Below are 17,081 nucleotides of genomic sequence, written 5' to 3' on the forward strand. Positions count from 1 at the left end.
CCACCCACCCATCCTCACCTGAGATTCCTCAGTCTGACCCATGCTTCCAGGTCACTGAATCTACTCTATTCATCAGTTTATTAAGTTCTTTAGATTCCACATATAAGTGAGGTCATGTGATGTTTGTCTTTCTCTGCCTGGCTTATTACACTTAGCATAATACTCTCCAGTTCCATCCATACTGTCCCAAAGGTACAAGATCCTTCTTTACAGCTGCATAATATTCCATGGTGTAAATGACCCACAGCTTTTTTATCCACTCACCTATTGATGCCAACTTGGGATGTTTCCAGACCTTAACTATTATAAATTGTGCTGCTGTGAACATAGGGGTGCATATATTCTTTCTGATGAGTGTTTCAGGATTCTTAGGATACATTCCTAGAAGTGGGATCACTGGGTGAAAAGGCAGCCCCATTTTTAATCTTCTGAGGAACGTCCATACTGTTTTCCATAGTGGCTGCCCCAGTCTGCATTCCCACCAGCGGTGCACCAGGGTCTCCCCTTTCTCCACAGCCTCATCAGCACGTGTCATTTGTTGATTTGTTGATAGCAGCCGTTCTGACAGGTGTGAGGTAAGACCTCATTGTGGTTTTAATTTTCATCTCTCTGATGATTATTGACATTGAGCATTTTTTCACATGTGTCTTGGCCATCTGTCTGTCCTCTTTGGAGAAGTGTCTATGCAGGTACTTTGCCCATTTCTCAATTAGGTTGTTTGTCTTCCTTTTGTTGAGTTGTATGAGCTCTTTGTACACTTTGAAAATTAGCCCCTTATCAGATACATCCTTGGCAAATATGCTCCCCCATACCATGGGGTTTTTTTGTATTTTGAGGCTGATTTTTTTTTTGTTTCTGTGCAAAAGCTCTTTAGCTTGATGTACTGGCATTTGTTTATTTTTGTTTGTTTGTTTCTCTTGCCCTAGGAATTGTATCAGTGAAAATTCCACTATGTGGGATCTCTGTGACTTTACTGCTTTTGTTTTTTTCCAGGATTTTTTTGGTTTTATGAATTACATTTAAGTCTTTGATCCATTTTGAGTTTATTTTTGTGTATGGTGAAAGTTGGTGGTCTAGTTTCTTTTTTCTTGCATGTATCTGTCCAATTTTCCCAGCACCATTTATTGAAGAGACTGCCTACTCCATTGTATGCTCTTTTCTCCTTCGTCATATTCACTGACCATAATTGTGTGGATCTATTTCTGGAGTTGCTTTTCTATTCCATTAATCTATATGTCTGTTGTTGTACTAACATCAGGCTGTTTTGAATACAATGGCTTTTCAGTATAGTTTGATAGTCAGTAAAGTGATCCCTCCAAATCTGTTCTTCTTTCTCAAGATGGCTGTGGCTGTTTGGGATTTTTTCTGGTTCCATATGAATTTTTGGAATATTTGTTCTAGCTCTGTGAAATATGATGTTGGTATTTTAATAAGACTTTCATTGAATCAATAAATTGCTTTGGGTAGTAAGGACATTTTAGTGATGTTAATTCTTCCAATCTATGAGCATGGTATATCCTTCCATTTGTTGTTTATATATTCCTCTATTTCTTTTCTAATTGTCCTTAGTTTTCTGAGTACAGGTCTATTACATCCTTGGTTAAGTTTATTCCTAGGTGTCTTATTTTATTAGTTGCAATGGTAAATGGGATTTTTATTTAGTTTCTCTTTCTGAGAGTTCATTGTTGGTGTATAAAAATGCCATCGGTTTCTGAATGTTAAATTTGTATCCAGCTACATTGCCAAATTCATTTATCAAATCTAGTAGTACTTTGGTGGAGTCTTTAGGGCTTTCTATTTACAGCATCATGCCGTCCTCGAATAATGACAGTTTTACTTTCTCCTTTCCAATTTGGATCCCTTTTGTGTTTTCTTCCTGTCTGATGGCTGTGGCAAGGACTCCTAGTACTAGGTTGAATAAGAGTGGTGAAAGTGGACAACCCTGACTTGTTCCTGTTTTTAAGGAAAATGGTTTTAGTTTTTGATGATTGAGTATGATGTTGGCTTTAGATTTGTCACTTATGGCCTTTATTATGTTGAGGTATGTTCCATCTAGTCTCACTTTCCTGAGAGTTTTTATTTTTCTTAAAAAAAGGTGGGGTGCTGGATTTTATAGAATGCTTTTTCTGCATCTATTGATATGATCATATGATTTTTGTCTTTTATTTTGTTTATGTGATGTATCACATTTATTGATTTGCAGATATTATACCAGCCTTGCATCCCTGGAATAAATCCCACTTGGTTGCGGTGTATGATCTTTTTAATGTATTGCTGGATTCGGTTCGTTGGTATTTTGTTGAGAATTTTAACATCTATTTTCATCAGCCTGTAATTTGCTTTTTTTTGTAGTGACTTTATCTGGTTGGGATTAAGATGATGCTGGTCTCATAAGAAGAGCTGAGGAGTTTTCCTCCTATTGAACTCTCTGCAATAGTTTGAGGTGGATATGTGTTAATTCTTCTTTGACTATTTGGTAAAACTTGCCTGTAAATCCACCTGGTTCTGGACTTTTGTTTGGGGGAAGTTTTTTTATTACTGCTTCAATTTCATTAGTTGTTATTGGCCTATTCAGGTTTTATGCCTCTTCCTGATTCAGCTTTGGAAGATTGTATGCTTCTAGGAATTTGTCCATTTCACCCAGGTTGTGCAGTAAGTTGGCTTATAGTTGATCATAGTATTTTCTTACAATCCCTTCTATTTCTGTTGGGTCAGTTGTTATATCACCTCTTTGATTTCTGATTATATTTATTTGGGTCTCCTCTCTTTGTTTCTTTGTGAGTCTGGCTAAAGGTGCATCAATTTTATTTATCTTTTCAAAGGACCAGCTCTTGGTTTCATTAATTTTTTTATATTATTTTTTTAGTCTCTTTGTCATTAATTTCTACTCTGATCTTTATTATTTCCTTCCTTCTACTTCCTCCAGGCTTTTCTTGGTGTTCTCTTTCTAATAGTTTTTGTTGTTGTGTAGATGGTTTATCAGAGTTTTTTCTTGTTTCTTGAGGTAGGCCTGTACTGCGATGAAGTTCCCTCTCAGGACTGCTTTCATTGTGTCCTTTAAATTTTGGGTTGTTGTCTGTTCATTTTCATTTTTTTATAGGAAGCGTTTGATTTCTTTCTTGATCTCATTGGTAACCATTCATTGTTTAATAACATGCTATTTATCATTCATGTGTTTGAATATTTTTGCATTTTTTTATAGTGGTTGATTTCTAGTTAATGCCATTGTGATCTGAGATGCTTGATATGAATTCAATCTTCTTGAACATGTAGAGACTTGTTTTGTGACCGAACATGTGGTCTATGTGCACTTGAGAAGAATGTGTATTCTTCTGCTTTGGGGTGAAATGTCCTGTAAATTAAATCCATTAGGTCTAGTGAGTCATTTAAGGTCTGTGTTTCCCTGTTGATTTTTTTTTTTTTTTGTCTTGATGATCTGTCCAATGCTGACAGTGGGGTGTTAAAGTCCCCCACTATGACTGTGTTGCTGTCAACCTTCCCCTTAAAGTCCACCAAGAAATTTTTTATATATTTAGGTGCTCCTTTATTGGGTGAATATATATTTATAAGGGTTATTTCCTCTTGTTGGATTAATCCTTTTAGTATTATGTAGGGACCTTCTTTGTCTCTTGTTATGGCCTTCATTTTGAAGTCTATTTTGTCAGTAATAAATATTGCTACTCCATTTTTGTTTTTGTTTTTATTTCCATTAGCATGGAATAGTTCCCCATCTCTTCACTTTCAGCCTGTGTGAGTCTTTTGCTCTCAGGTGGGTCTCTTGTACACAGCATATATTTGGGTCCTGTTTTCTGATCCATTCAGCTACCCTATGTTTTTTTTAATTGGAGCCCTTAATCCATTTACATTTAAGGTTATTATTGATATATACTTATTTAATGCCATTTTCCCCCTTTATGCTGATTTATCTTTTCTCTCAATATTCCTTCTTTATCTTAGAGCAGTCCTTTTAGCATTTTTTGCAATGCTGGTTTGGTGGTACTGAACTCCTTTAGCCTTGTTTTGTCTGTGAAGTTCTTTATTACACTTTCAATTTTAAATGATACCTTGTTGGATAAACCAGTCTTGGTTGCAGGTTCTTGCTTTTCATTACTTGGAGAACTTCATGCCAGTCTTTTCTGGCCTGAAGTGTTTCTTTTGAGAAATTTGCTGTCAGCCTTATGGGGGTTCCCCTGTAAGTCCCTGCTTGTCTCTTTCTTGCAGCACTTAATATTCTCTTTGTCCTTAACATTTGCCATTTTAATTATGATGTGTCTTGGAGTGGGTCTCTTTGGATCCCTCTTGTTTAGAACCTCTGTGCTTTTGAACTTGTTGATTTCTTTCACCACCTTAGGTAAATTTTCTGTCATTATTTCTTCCACTAGCTTCTCTATTCTTTCCTGAATTTCCTCCCCTTTTGGAACCCCTGTGATGCAAATGTTGTTTAGCTTCATGTTGTCCCAAAGTTCCCTTAAACTATCCTCATGTTTTTTAAGTTTTGTGTGTTTTTTTGCTGTTCTGATTGTTTGTTTTTACCTTATTTTCTAATTCACTTATTGTATCCTCTGCTTCATTAAGCCTGCTTTTAATTCCTTCCAGCATATTCTTGATATCAGATATAATATTCTTCATTTTTGCTTGGTTCTTATTTATCATGGGTGTACCTTTTTTCATGTTGATGAAGTTTTCACTAAGTTCCTGGACCTTCCCATTAAGTGTCTTGTTGTTCTCATTAATTTCCGTGAGCACCTTTATAACCATTACTATGAACTCATTTCTGATAACTTGCTTAAATCATCTCATCAAGGTCCTTTTCTGGTGATTTTTCCTTTTCTTTCATTTGGGGGTTGTTTGTCTCCCCATTTTAATGACTCTTAATATTTGTATCTATATATTAGATATATTTCCTCTCTCCAAGTTGTGGGGTGGTATGGTGTATGTCTAGTGGAACCCAGAGGTGTGTTTTCCTTATACTTTGAGCTATTTGCTCTAGGAATGTCCCCTTTGTGGGTGTCAGTTTTGTGGGTTCTTTGGGCTCTCTTCTTGTGGTGGGTCTAGATTGTTGTTGACCTGTTCATGGGAGGACACTCCTCTCAGTTTGGCTAACTATGTGGCTCAGCCACAGCCACGTCCTGTGAGCTGTTGTACAGGTGCCGACAGGTCAAAACAAAACATAACCAAACTTTTAGGCAACAAACAGGAACTTACAAAATATACTAACAATCACATTAAAAACCACCCAAGATAAAGTAAAATTGGGACTGCAAAGTGAGAACACAAATACTAAAGCAAAAAGGAAAGATAGAAAAGGATATAATTGCTACTAGTAAAAATAATAAAATAATAAAATAAAATATAAAATAAAGTAAAATAAAATAAAATAAAAATAATAAAATAAAAAATTTTAATATAGAGAAGCTACTGTGTGATAAAAGGGACAGAGAAAAAATTCTGAAGGGAGAGAAGGGCACCAAAAAAATAAGGGTAGAGAGTAGAAATAGGAAATTGGTTAAAAAAATAAAAATAAAAAGACAAACACAAACAAACAAAAAGACAGGAAGACAGAGATTTAAAAGCTGAGAAAAAGGGGGGGAAAAAGTTGTGCCAATGGAACAAGAAGGGAGAGAGAGGTAAACCAAGGGAAGAGAGGGAGGCCAATAAGAGATATGGAGGAACAATAGAGAAAAGCATTAAACTTATTGATTATAATGATAATATCCCAGTAATAAAGCAGAGGATATCAAGAAAAATCTTAATAATAGAACAAACACAAAACAAAACAAAGCAAAAAAGAACAAGCAAAGCAAGGCAAAATAAATCCTAAAAAAAAAGTTAAAGAATTAAAATAAATTTAAAAGATTTAAAAAAAAAATTCCTGTTTTTCCTTAAAAAAAAAAAAAAAAATTAAGTCAACCAGGTGAGTTTTTTCTGGGCAGCTTATTTTGTCTGAGGCGTACTGTTTTGTATGCTGATTTCAGGTCTCCTGGGAGGTACTTGTGTGTCAGCCAATGTCAGGAGCTGTCTAGGTTTGGCTCTGGTGTCCTTAGGTAGTTGGCTGATCTGAGGCTCTCTGTGGACCACCTCCATTTGTCAGCTATTTTGCCTCCCCCTTGTTATTACCTGGTCTTTTTCCAAAGTCTTCTGAAGAGTCTTTAGTGTGTAGGCCGGCTACTGTACCTTGGGATATTACTCCCCTTACTTAGATATATTTCACTGTCAGGCACTCACTGTGGGGAAGTTAGTCTCTGCTTCACAGCCAGCTCCTCAGTCTCTACCCTGTCCTCCAGTTCTAGTTCCCCATGCACTGGCCTGCCGCAGGTTCAGATTGAATCCAGTCTGTTGTTTTTTCTGCATGGGCAGATTCAGCAGCGTGGGCTCAGTGGGATGATCAAAGAGACTCCTGTGAGCAAGTTGCCTGCCCAGCACCCAGAAGGGGTTTTAAGCTTTTCCTCCAGTTCCCAAACAATGGTCCCTGAGAGTCTTACTCTTCTGTTATCCTGTGAGCTGTTCTCCCTTCCCCCCCAGGACTGTGCCCTGTTGGGGATATCTAGGGCTTCAGTGAGCTGAACCAGCCCCTTTCCTGTTGGGGATGGTGCTCTTAGCCTGCATGAGAGGTAGGTGTGCTCTGCCCCTCCTTTCCCAGATCTGGTTGGCTGATCTCACAGGGAGCTCAGTTCTTTCCACAATGCAGACACAAATCCTGGCTTTCACTGGTCTGTCTCCCCAGTGCAAGCCAAGAAGGTAGACAGCTCTTTAGGAATAAAAAATGCACAAAGCAGCATACAGGCAGAGAACCTGCCCTGTGAAGCCCCAGTTCCCCTGTACCTCATATCCATGGAGGAGGGCATACAAAGTCAGCCAAATACAGGTCTCCTGCCCAGCTGATCTCACTAAAGCTGGGGAAGCTCCATGCATTCTATCCCACTTCCCCTCAGCAAGTCAAAAATCCCAAATTTGCCACACCAGCAGCTCTAGTCCCTTCCTCTGGATGCGGGAGTCCCACTGGCAGCTCCAGCAGCTGGAGTCCCAATCTGCCCCACTGGCATTTCTGGTCCCTCTTCTGGGGGCTGGGCAGGCAGCTTGCTCACAGGAGACTCTTGATCAAACCCGCTGAGCCCAGGCCACTGAAACTGTCCATACAGAAAAGGCAACAGGCTGAATTCAACCTGAACTTGCAGCAGGCCGCTATCTGGGGAACTAGAATTGGAGGACAGGGTAAAAACAGAGGACCTTCCCATTGCCCATGCCACACAGTTCAAATACTTTCTGGGGTTCCACACAATGCCTTACAGGAAAGCAGAGGGTCCCTTTAGGTTGCTGCTGAGTGCAGCTCTCTGGGTCCTTTCTATTTGGAAGCCACACACTTTGGGACAGCTTTTCCTGTGGTCAGCACCCAGGGTGAAATTTTCCTGTCCCAGCTGCTGCCATTAGGCATGTTGTTTCACTGGGAAGGCGTGGTCTCCTCCTCACAGGCACACTGTTTCCCTATGTCCCTCTCCTCACCATGCACGGGCTCTCCTTCCCTTCTCTTCTGCTCCAGCCTTTGGATGCCAGTCCACACTCACAAGTGGAGGGAGCTTTGCAGCCTCTAACCCTCGGGCCTCGAAGCCCAGCACTTCCTTCAGGGTGACTCCTCCTTTCTGTGCTCCCCTCTCTTACCACACTCTGTGATATTTCTTCAGTGCTCCTTACTCAAAATATGCCCACTCAGGTATATTTCTCTTATTTTTCCAAGCTGGCTATTCAGTATTTTAGCCATAAATCAAGCTCATAGCTGGGAGCAAGGGTGCTCTGTTTCCTGTCATGCTTCCATCTTCCTTGCCAGTGTTTCTAAATTAGCCTTTTTATTGAAACACTGTTCACTCTCGTTTCCTTAAACACAGTCTAGGAAGTGACTTTATCTTGCTATAACTTAATTAGCCAAAATATAGCAATCATTAGCAGTATTTGACACATGAATTTAAATTTAAATAGAGGACTTTTCTGTGCTTTAGTGTTCCTTTCCAGTAAAATAAGACCTTGGGGTGGTCTGGGGCATGCAATACATCATAACTGTATTTACATATGACACATAATTAGTATTTTAACATGCATTTACTAGTACTTTTGTAGAGTTTGCTATTCCGCCATAGTACTCTGTAGTTTGACTTAAAAAAAAGTCAACAGGCTAATGCTAATCTATGGCAAAGTTTTTACCATTCTATGGCAAAATAAGAGGGAAAAATAAAAATAATCTACAGAACTTTTCTAAGTTTGTGTATTCAGTTAAAGCATTTTCCTAATTGTGAAATTAGGATTTTCAAGTTGTTAAGATGGATGTAAAAATAACCTTTTATGAAATGGTAAATGATGGCTATTTTTCATTTTATTTTATTAGTTTGTAAAATCTCTTTCTCTAGTCATGAGAAAGATAAATCCTGTGGTTAATCATGTAAGCTTTGGAATTCGAGAATGAAACCTCTGTGAAACCTGTATCATATAGTAAGTAGCATGATCATAAATTTTAAATATGGGGATCCCAATGAAGTATTGTCTTCATCAGCTTGTCACAAAAAAATTGTCATAACATAGACTGGTGGCTTAAACAGCAGAAATTTATTTTTTCATAGTTCTGGAGCCTGGAAGTCTGAAACCTGGGTGCCAGCATGGTTGGGGTCTGATGAGAGCTCTCTTTTTTGCTTACAGAAGGCTGCCTTCTTGTGTCTTCACATAGAGATAGAACAAGCTCTCTGGTAAGGGTTGAACTTTCAAAGAAATGAAAACAGCAGCAAATTGCTGTGGCTCTGTTTTTTTCCATCCTCCAATAAGGCCACTTATCTTTCTCTCTCAGTTTTTATTCTTGGAACAGCTGTCTCTTATAAGGTCATGATCCCATCACAAGGGCTTTACCTTCATGACCTCATCTAACCCTAATTACTTCCCAAAGGTCCCATCTCTAAATATCATGGCATTGGGGGGCTAGGGCTTTAACCTATAAATTTTGGAAAGACAGACATTCTGTCCATAACAAGTGTAATTATGGTGTTAGAATGATGTTAGGCCAGGGATACATAAGGATTCGGATCCTTCCTTGATTTAATCAACCACTAAGTTTGGGGAGCAATAGCAAAATGAAGCAAATAACACTATTGCTAACTAAAGCTTTGTAGTCTCCAACCCCAAGGCAAAACTCCGGTAAGTTAAGCAGTTAGCACAGGAGAACCCATTTACTAAGTGTTTTGCTTAAACGACCTACAACAGAGGTTGACAAATCACAGCCCACGAGCCAAGAATGGCTTTTACATTTCACATGTCGAAAATTTCAAAAGAAAATTTTGTGACATTTGAAAATTATGTAAAATTCAAATTTTAGTGTCTCTGACTAAGGTTTTATTAGAGCACAGCCATGCTTGCGTGTTTAGGCATTGTCAATGGAGCTCTCATGCTGCAATGGTGGAGCTGCAAAGAAGCCTAAAATATTTACTCTCTGACCCTTTAAGGAAAAGTTTGCCAGTCCCTGATCTTCAAACAAAGCTGACTAATGACTTGATTTGCTTATTCCCAACTCTAAACCCTAGCTCAAAATATCATTTCAAAAAGATGCAGAGCCATACCCATCAACACCAGAAAAAAATGACCCAGAGGCAGAGTATTTACTCAAAAGCCTGGCAGGAGCTGGTTTCGAGATTGTTCACTGAGTTGTGTGATGCCAACATAACCGTTCCAAGAAAAAACTCAGAGAGAAAAACAAGGCCTCTTTGGAGGATGGAAGATGACAGAGCCACAGTAATGTACTGGTTTTCATTCCTTTGAAAGTTCAGTCCTTACCAAATATAATCCGTGGTTCTGAAATTGGGCCCATCTAGATCAGTCTCTACCCCAATTGACATTTACCACTTAAGTTGAAAGAGATGGAGGTGTTATAGCTTAACGCCAAGAACGACAAAGAAGGCCTCACTCAGAGTCAAATGCAGGAGCAAAGTTTATTGTGCTAGCGGAAGACAGGGCACCGCACCCAAATCGGCGTCCCCCGTCCCTAGTCCCTACACTAGCAGGATTTAAAGCAAAAAACCATCTCCTCCTTGGCTGGAGGGGGATGAGCTGTTTTAATGGTCTTGTGAAAGCGCATCTTAGGCACCATCTTAAGTTTCCCTTCCCGGAACCGGGGGCCATTTAAAAAACATTCCCTTGTGTAAAGGTCAGAGCTTAACCACCACCACCGGTTGATATCTTTTCTCAAGCTTGTGAGTCCAGGTGGGGCCTTGGGCCATAAGCCCAGGTTACTATGAGCCCAGATCAGAGGAATGGGAGCTGAGTGATACCCTTTCTCATTGAAATCAGGCCACTTCCTTTGTTTCTGACTTGTGTTTCTCCCCCGCCCCCCCCCCCCATTACACACAAAGGTGATTTTAAAGGATGTGGACTCACTTCTCTACGTGGACACTGACGTTCTCTTTCTGAGGCCTGTTGATGACATCTGGAAGCTTCTGAGGCAGTTTAATTCCACCCAGCTTGCAGCCATGGCCCCAGAGCATGAAATCCCCAAGATTGGCTGGTACAGCCGCTTTGCTCAACACCCTTTCTATGGCTCTGCAGGAGTTAATTCAGGAGTCATGCTAATGAATTTAACTCGTATAAGAAGTGCCCAGTTCAAGGTAAGGAAGAATTTAAATTTTCTTGTTTAAAAATTGGAATTTTAAACTGATGAACAGAATAGATTCAATGACATGGAAGCATGGATCCAGACTGATGAATATCAGAGGGACAGAGGGGTCAGGTGGGTGGAGGGGGAGAGAGTAACCAAAGAACTTATCTGCACATATGCACAACCCAAGGACACGGACAATGGTGGGGAGAGGACTGGGGAGAGGGAGGGGACAGGGTGGAGCGGGTCATTGGGAAGAAAAAGGGACATCTGTAATATTTTAAACAAAAATAAACAAAAAGCAAAAAAAGAAGAAAAAGAAGGAAAAAAAATTGGAATCTTGTCTTTGCCAGAGAGTCAGTGTGCTGATTTTAGAAGTAGGTGACTTACAGGTGAGGATGGAAGGAGCCAGGGAAAAGTGTTTGGAGAGCTATAGAATAGTTGTTCAGGAAAAGCCACTGTGATTATTGAATTTAAAGCTTCAGCAGACTTGCTATTCAGGACTATTGTGTTGCATTTCTGAATATCATAATGTTTGAACTCTATGTATATCCAATGCTTCAGAAACCACTGGAAAAGGTCTTTGAATTACCCTAGGGGTATATTTACATAAGTATACAGAGATATTTGTACAAGACTATACATGCCCTCATCTTTTATCCTAGCAAATAATTGGAAAGATCCTAAATGAACATCAGTAGAGAAGTAGTCAAAAAAATGATCCTCCTATTAAAAAGTATTAGGCAAATCTGTAAGTGAGACAAATAAGATCTCTAAACAATATTAAGTGAAAAATTAAAATACAACAAAGCATGATATTGTAGTGTGTGACCCCTTTTATGCCTTAGAAATTTCCAGAACAATGCCTTAGATACCATTCATTGTTAACTGTGGGTATTTCTAGGGAAAGTGGGAATGGGGATTGTAGGAGGCTGGAGGAAAAGTATTTTTACTGTATTTTAGATCTTCGTATGGTGTTTGAATATTTAGCCTGTGAATGTGTTGCTTTTATTTTTAAATTAAATGATTATTTTAAGACAAAAGAAAGGTGTTTTTTCTTACAATGCCACAATTCTGTTATTCCTATTTTGTTCCTTCACTTCAGAGGCAAGAATTTAGCATTAGAAAGAGGTTCAATTTGGGGCATGATTTTCTAAGTAGAAATTATGTCCCAGTTATCAGTTCCTGGTTCATCTAGTATTCATGTGCACATTTAAAACTCTACAACCTACAGCCCTAGTTTTTCTTTGTCCTATGCCTTGAGGTCAGCATGGCCCGTCCTCTATTTGTTTTTTGAGGGGAGCGGGGACCAGTCCCTCTACGTTGTTTCTCAGTGGACAAGGTGGATTTACTTTGCTTCAGCTGTTCTGATGGTTTTCTCTTTTCCAGAACAGCATGATCCCAACAGGTTTAGCTTGGGAGGACATGTTGCACCCTCTGTACCAGAAGTACAAGAATGCCATCACGTGGGGAGACCAAGATTTATTAAATATTATTTTTTACTTCAACCCAGGTAGGTGGTTTTACCAGAATGTCATTTGTAGAGGACTATGCCCATCTCACACTAGCCAGGTGAGCACATTCCAGCCAGGGCTGCTATTGAGGAAGCCAGAGTTGTGCCTGCATCCCCCCCCCTCCCCCCGCCCCGACCCCCTGCGGGAGGTGCAGCCTTTCATGCACCCCTGGGGTCTCTCTGAGGAGGAGGAGGTCCTTGCACTGCTGACACAAGGCCAAATGATGAAACCTCCAATGCCGGACTCCATTTTTCGAAAATCTCTTAAATTTTACCAGCATGATTCTTCTGAGAAGTACAGTCAAAATTAATGGGAGGCACAGAACTAAATGAAAATATTATAATCTAGGCACGAGGGGCTCCTAGCCTGAACAATTTCTAGATAGAAAGGAACTGATTATTGAGATCCTTAAAGTGAAGTGATTTAAGGGTAAAAGAGCCTAAATAAGGACTCAGATTCCCAAATCCCTCTTTTTTCTTCTTTTTTTTTTTCATTTGAGACAAAAGAAATTCTTCTTATATTGTTATGTCAATGATGTTGTGGAGTCGGGGGAGGGAGGGAGACAAACATTTTTGGTCTGTTTTTATTTCGACACCTAAAGCTAACAAAACTTCATTTTTTTCCCTTTCTTGCTAAAACCTTATTTAATGTCATTAAAATCAAAACTATATTTTCTCCTTAAGAAAGATCTTTGGGGAGAAAAGGGATTCTTACCCCAACCTACTCTGGCCTTTCCATTCTCTTTAAAAAATTCTGTAGTAGAGACTCCTCTGTCTATAAGGACTTCTGCCTGTAGTTGTAAATCAACTTGGATGCACCTGCTATATACCTTTATTTTCTTTAACAAAACCCTGAAATAAAACCTAATCTCATATGTCTTTGGATCAAAAAGGATCAATTCCTGGGTGCGTGGGGGAGCAGTTTGATATGGATTTCCTTGGAAAGATGCCCAATACTCATTCATTAGACAAAGGGAAGATGCTGCCATCCATTTAAGACGTTTCAATCTGTTCCACTCTGATAGTAACATGGATTTTCAAGTCTGCACTTTCTGCCTTTTCTTGTCCAGCACATTTCATCTTTTTTTCTAGGTGTAGATGTATTGGTTAAGAGTCTTAACTGCAAATAAAAGACCCCTGAAATTAGTCTAAATAAAAAGGATATGTTTCTTAAAACAAGCCGGGGTCCCAAGGAAACTAAGGGCAGACAGGCCAGCAGGCAAGAAAGGGAAATGATGGAAACGTAGGTTGGACTTTCTCCCACTGAGGCTGGTTATTCCTCTCTTTGAAGACTCATTCTCTGCTTCTCAGACCTCAAAGCAAAGTACCGAGGTTTCAGACTCCCCAGCCCCATGGAAAGACTAACTTTCCCCATAGAAAGACTAACTTTGTCCCAATTCCAAAGCCCCAGGGGAGAAATCTGTTGGTTCCAGCACAGGTCAGTTAGGTCAAGAGCATGGAGCTTAGGAATAATGGCTGACATCTATCATTACTAAGCGCCAGGTGCTGGTTCTAAGCATTATCTTATTTAATCCTCACAACAACCCTGAGAATATAAAGACAAAGCTACCAAGTGAAAGTTAATTTGTATAACAGCTAATGATTGCTGGAGCCTGGGCTCACACCCTGGTCGCTCTAACTCCACCCCTATGTATTTGGGGGAGAAAAGGAGTTTTTGGAAAGGGAAGATATACCACAATGTATTTCTCTGCTGCATTATTTCTATCCTTTAAATATTGCATTTTCCTTTCTGTTGAGTGGCTAAAACTATCTTCCATAAGCCTAATCTGTTTGTATTCCTGAAATGAGGAATTTAAAACATTTGCAGAGTTGCCTCCCCAGATATCCTCTTAGCTTACTGCAGATTATTTGAAGATGTGATTAGTAAATAAATAATACTCAAAGGGAGTCATAGCAGCTTTGCAATTACCTATGAGCCCCTTGTCTTTATTTTATCTTTTCCTTTATTTTATTTTATTATCTTTTTCCATTGCCATCTATTCCCTATATACCTTCTTGTCTTTCATTTGGGCTGAAAACCAGCTGAGCATAATGACTTTCTCACCCCCCCTTAGATCTGTTGAGTACAGGAATATTATAAAATAATTATGAAATTGTACTAAATCCCAGTTCTGAGTAATAGCAAGTAAAGTTTCCTAGCTTTAGATGACTGTTAGGTAACTCCTCGATTATTGTTTTGGCATTGCCTGCATTCAATCTCCTATTTCATACTTTATTCAAGTCCTTTATTAAACATGAGGTCTTTGAACTGAAATCCAGTGATATCCATCACACTGAAAGGTTTATCTTTGTTTATATTGGTTGTGAGCACTTTCTATAAACTTGAACAAACTACATTTAAAAAAAGATTTTTCACCTCTGTCCCTGGCAAGGAGAGAGGGAGGAAAGATTGGCCTTGACACAGGAGATAAACATGCATATTGTTATGGTCTTTTGGGTTCCACAGGGGAAGCAGTGCACTCAAAACGGAGTTTATATCTAGAATGTTATTATTATCACCTCCAATAACCAATAATACCACTTTTATAATGTGTTTAAAAGACATTAGCTAAAAAAGTGTTTTTAAATTTTTTCTATAATTGGATACATGCCTGTGGGTGGGTACTGACTCAAGAGGAGGAGATAGCTGAAACCCGTGGAGGGCATGCATGTATGTCAGCCCACAGGACATTTCCTGGCAGGTGAGCTATGGCAGTTTCTTCAAGGGGTGGAAGACTGAGCTCACATCTTTACAGGTAAATGTGAGTTCAAGAGCAGAATTCTACAGAAAGGATAAATTTGACAAGGACAAAAAGAGAACTCTCTGTAGAAAGATGTGCTTGGCTTAATGCCCCAAGTTTGCACGGAAAAAAACTTCACTCAGGCCAGCTAAGTAAGGGTCCAAGAGCAGACCTATGAACATGTTGATCCTATCATGCCAGTCCTCATGAGAATAAGCTCTGGGAAGCTGCTAAGGACCAAAGCTGATTTCTTCATCCCTCATGGTCTCTCTCATTTTCCTTCTTTTCATGCCCATCTGATTCCATTTTACCTTTTAGAAAGCATTCTCTGTTTGCACATGGCCCAACCCTAAAGTTGTCTTGAACAATCTTATAAACCCAAACCAATGATGCTGTTTCCTGTTTTCTAATTCAAATTTTTGGAGACAGAGAATGAGAAAGAGAGAGAGAGAGAGACAAAGGTAGAGAGAAAGATTGGTCTGACTCAGCCTCTGAGTTGATTCTCAGCCTAACTTTGAATCAGTTCTCTTTGGATAGGGATATTACTCTTGATCTGGCCATCAAGGGCCAAAGGAGCAAGGTTATGTGGCATTTTTGTCTCTCAAACATGACCACCTAGGTCTGTCTCTGCTTTGGGGCAATTTTTAGAAAAATGGACTGTGATCAGGTAAGGAAATGAAATCAGCCAAGATAGATGACAAAGCAGGGCATCCAACCAGGATAGAAACAGTAGGGTTCTGCCCATAGGGAGAGAAAAGAGCTGAAATGCTCATGGGATATATATAGATTATAAGTTCAATATGATACTAGGGAGTTAGGAGAATTTACTGGGGCCATGGTGAACAGGACACACAGGCATGTTGAACATGTCTCTTCAGTGGCCCTGTCAAGACCTCGTTTTTATCCTGCCAGTAATCACTGGAGCTCTGCACTTGAGTGTGCAACAGCACTTATACTCACTGCACCAAAAGCACCCAGCAGTTGGCAGTCATGATATTGTTGGCTCAATTATTGGTATCAGGACTATTTGAGGAAACTGGTAACAAGGCATTGTTTTGGGACTCTGGGAAGTTCATGAGCTCTGATATAAAACACAAGAGCGAAGATTGAAAGGTCCTCATGAGAAAAGATTGTGTCTTTCACAGCACAAAGCTGAATGCCTTAAATGGAGTTGGTCCTCAGAACTGTTGGTTGGTTGGTTGAATGAATGGAATCAAAATAGTGGAGTGAAAGAAGGAAGTATATGGAAAAGAAAGACCACAGCAAGGAAAGTGAAAGGAAAGGAAGAAAGGAGAAAGATACAGATGGCAGAGGAAGGTATAAGGTTTCATTCACTCATTCCTTCAGCAGGTTTTTTGAGCACCTACTATGCACCAGCCACATGGTTAGGCACTAGGGATATGGCAGCAGACAGAAGAGACAGTGTTGTTATCATGAAACCTACTTTTTATTGGAAGAGATAGACTTCCAAAGAAAAACAAAAACTCATTCAAAATCACAAATTGTGATAAATGCTATGAAGGAAACAAAAGAGGGGTTGAGAAAGAGATTTCAAAGCTGGAGGGAGAGGAGAGCTTTAGATTGTGTGATCAGAAAGTAAATCTTCTTTGAAGAATTAATTATCTTTTCTGAAACAAGGTGCATTCTCGAAAATGGAAGATGAGGAGGCTGGGAAAGCTCAGTTCCAGAATTAGATATTAACAAAACTAAACAAACAAAAAACCATTAATAATGCAATCAAATAGCCTCTGTTCTGTTGATACAGTGTAGTAACTGAGCAGCAAGCCTGCTTCACTGTGAAGTTAAAATAATGAGGCATAATCTATTCCATAAGCTTAGAAACCCCAAGGGTGTGAAATAATCAGAAGTATAAGAGACAGTTAATTCATACAGTACTTTGTAAGTAGTTGGGAGGCTCTGGAAATAAAAGTAGACTCCTAAAAGGATCACAAAGGGATTTCAGAACCATAGATGATCAGTTAATGAAGTTAATGATGAGTTTCTTTTTATTTTATTTATTTTTACAATTACAGTTGACATAATATTAGTTTCAGGCATACAACATGGTGATTAGACATATATATAACTTACAAACTGATTACCCTTATCAGTCTAGTATCCACCTGGCACCAGGCATCATTATTGCAATATAGTTGACTATATTCCTACATCCTTGGAACATTTTATAACTGCAAATTTGTACTTT

The 17,081-nt window shown here is 39.2% G+C and overlaps 1 protein-coding gene across 1 annotated transcript in view; it reads left to right on the forward strand.

The window, feature by feature from the left end:
• GXYLT2 (glucoside xylosyltransferase 2) overlaps positions 1-17,081 on the forward strand; it is a 136,782-nt gene that overhangs the window by 83,053 nt on the left and 36,648 nt on the right. Inside the window, exons 4-5 of the mRNA XM_087825139.1 lie at positions 10,380-10,631; positions 12,011-12,134. Coding sequence (XP_087681265.1) covers positions 10,380-10,631; positions 12,011-12,134 — 376 coding nt within the window. The remainder of the gene's footprint in view (positions 1-10,379; positions 10,632-12,010; positions 12,135-17,081) is intronic.

This window comes from Miniopterus natalensis, chromosome 15, assembly GCF_054644295.1.
Source record: "Miniopterus natalensis isolate mMinNat1 chromosome 15, mMinNat1.hap1, whole genome shotgun sequence".
NCBI classification, from domain to species: domain Eukaryota; kingdom Metazoa; phylum Chordata; class Mammalia; order Chiroptera; family Miniopteridae; genus Miniopterus; species Miniopterus natalensis.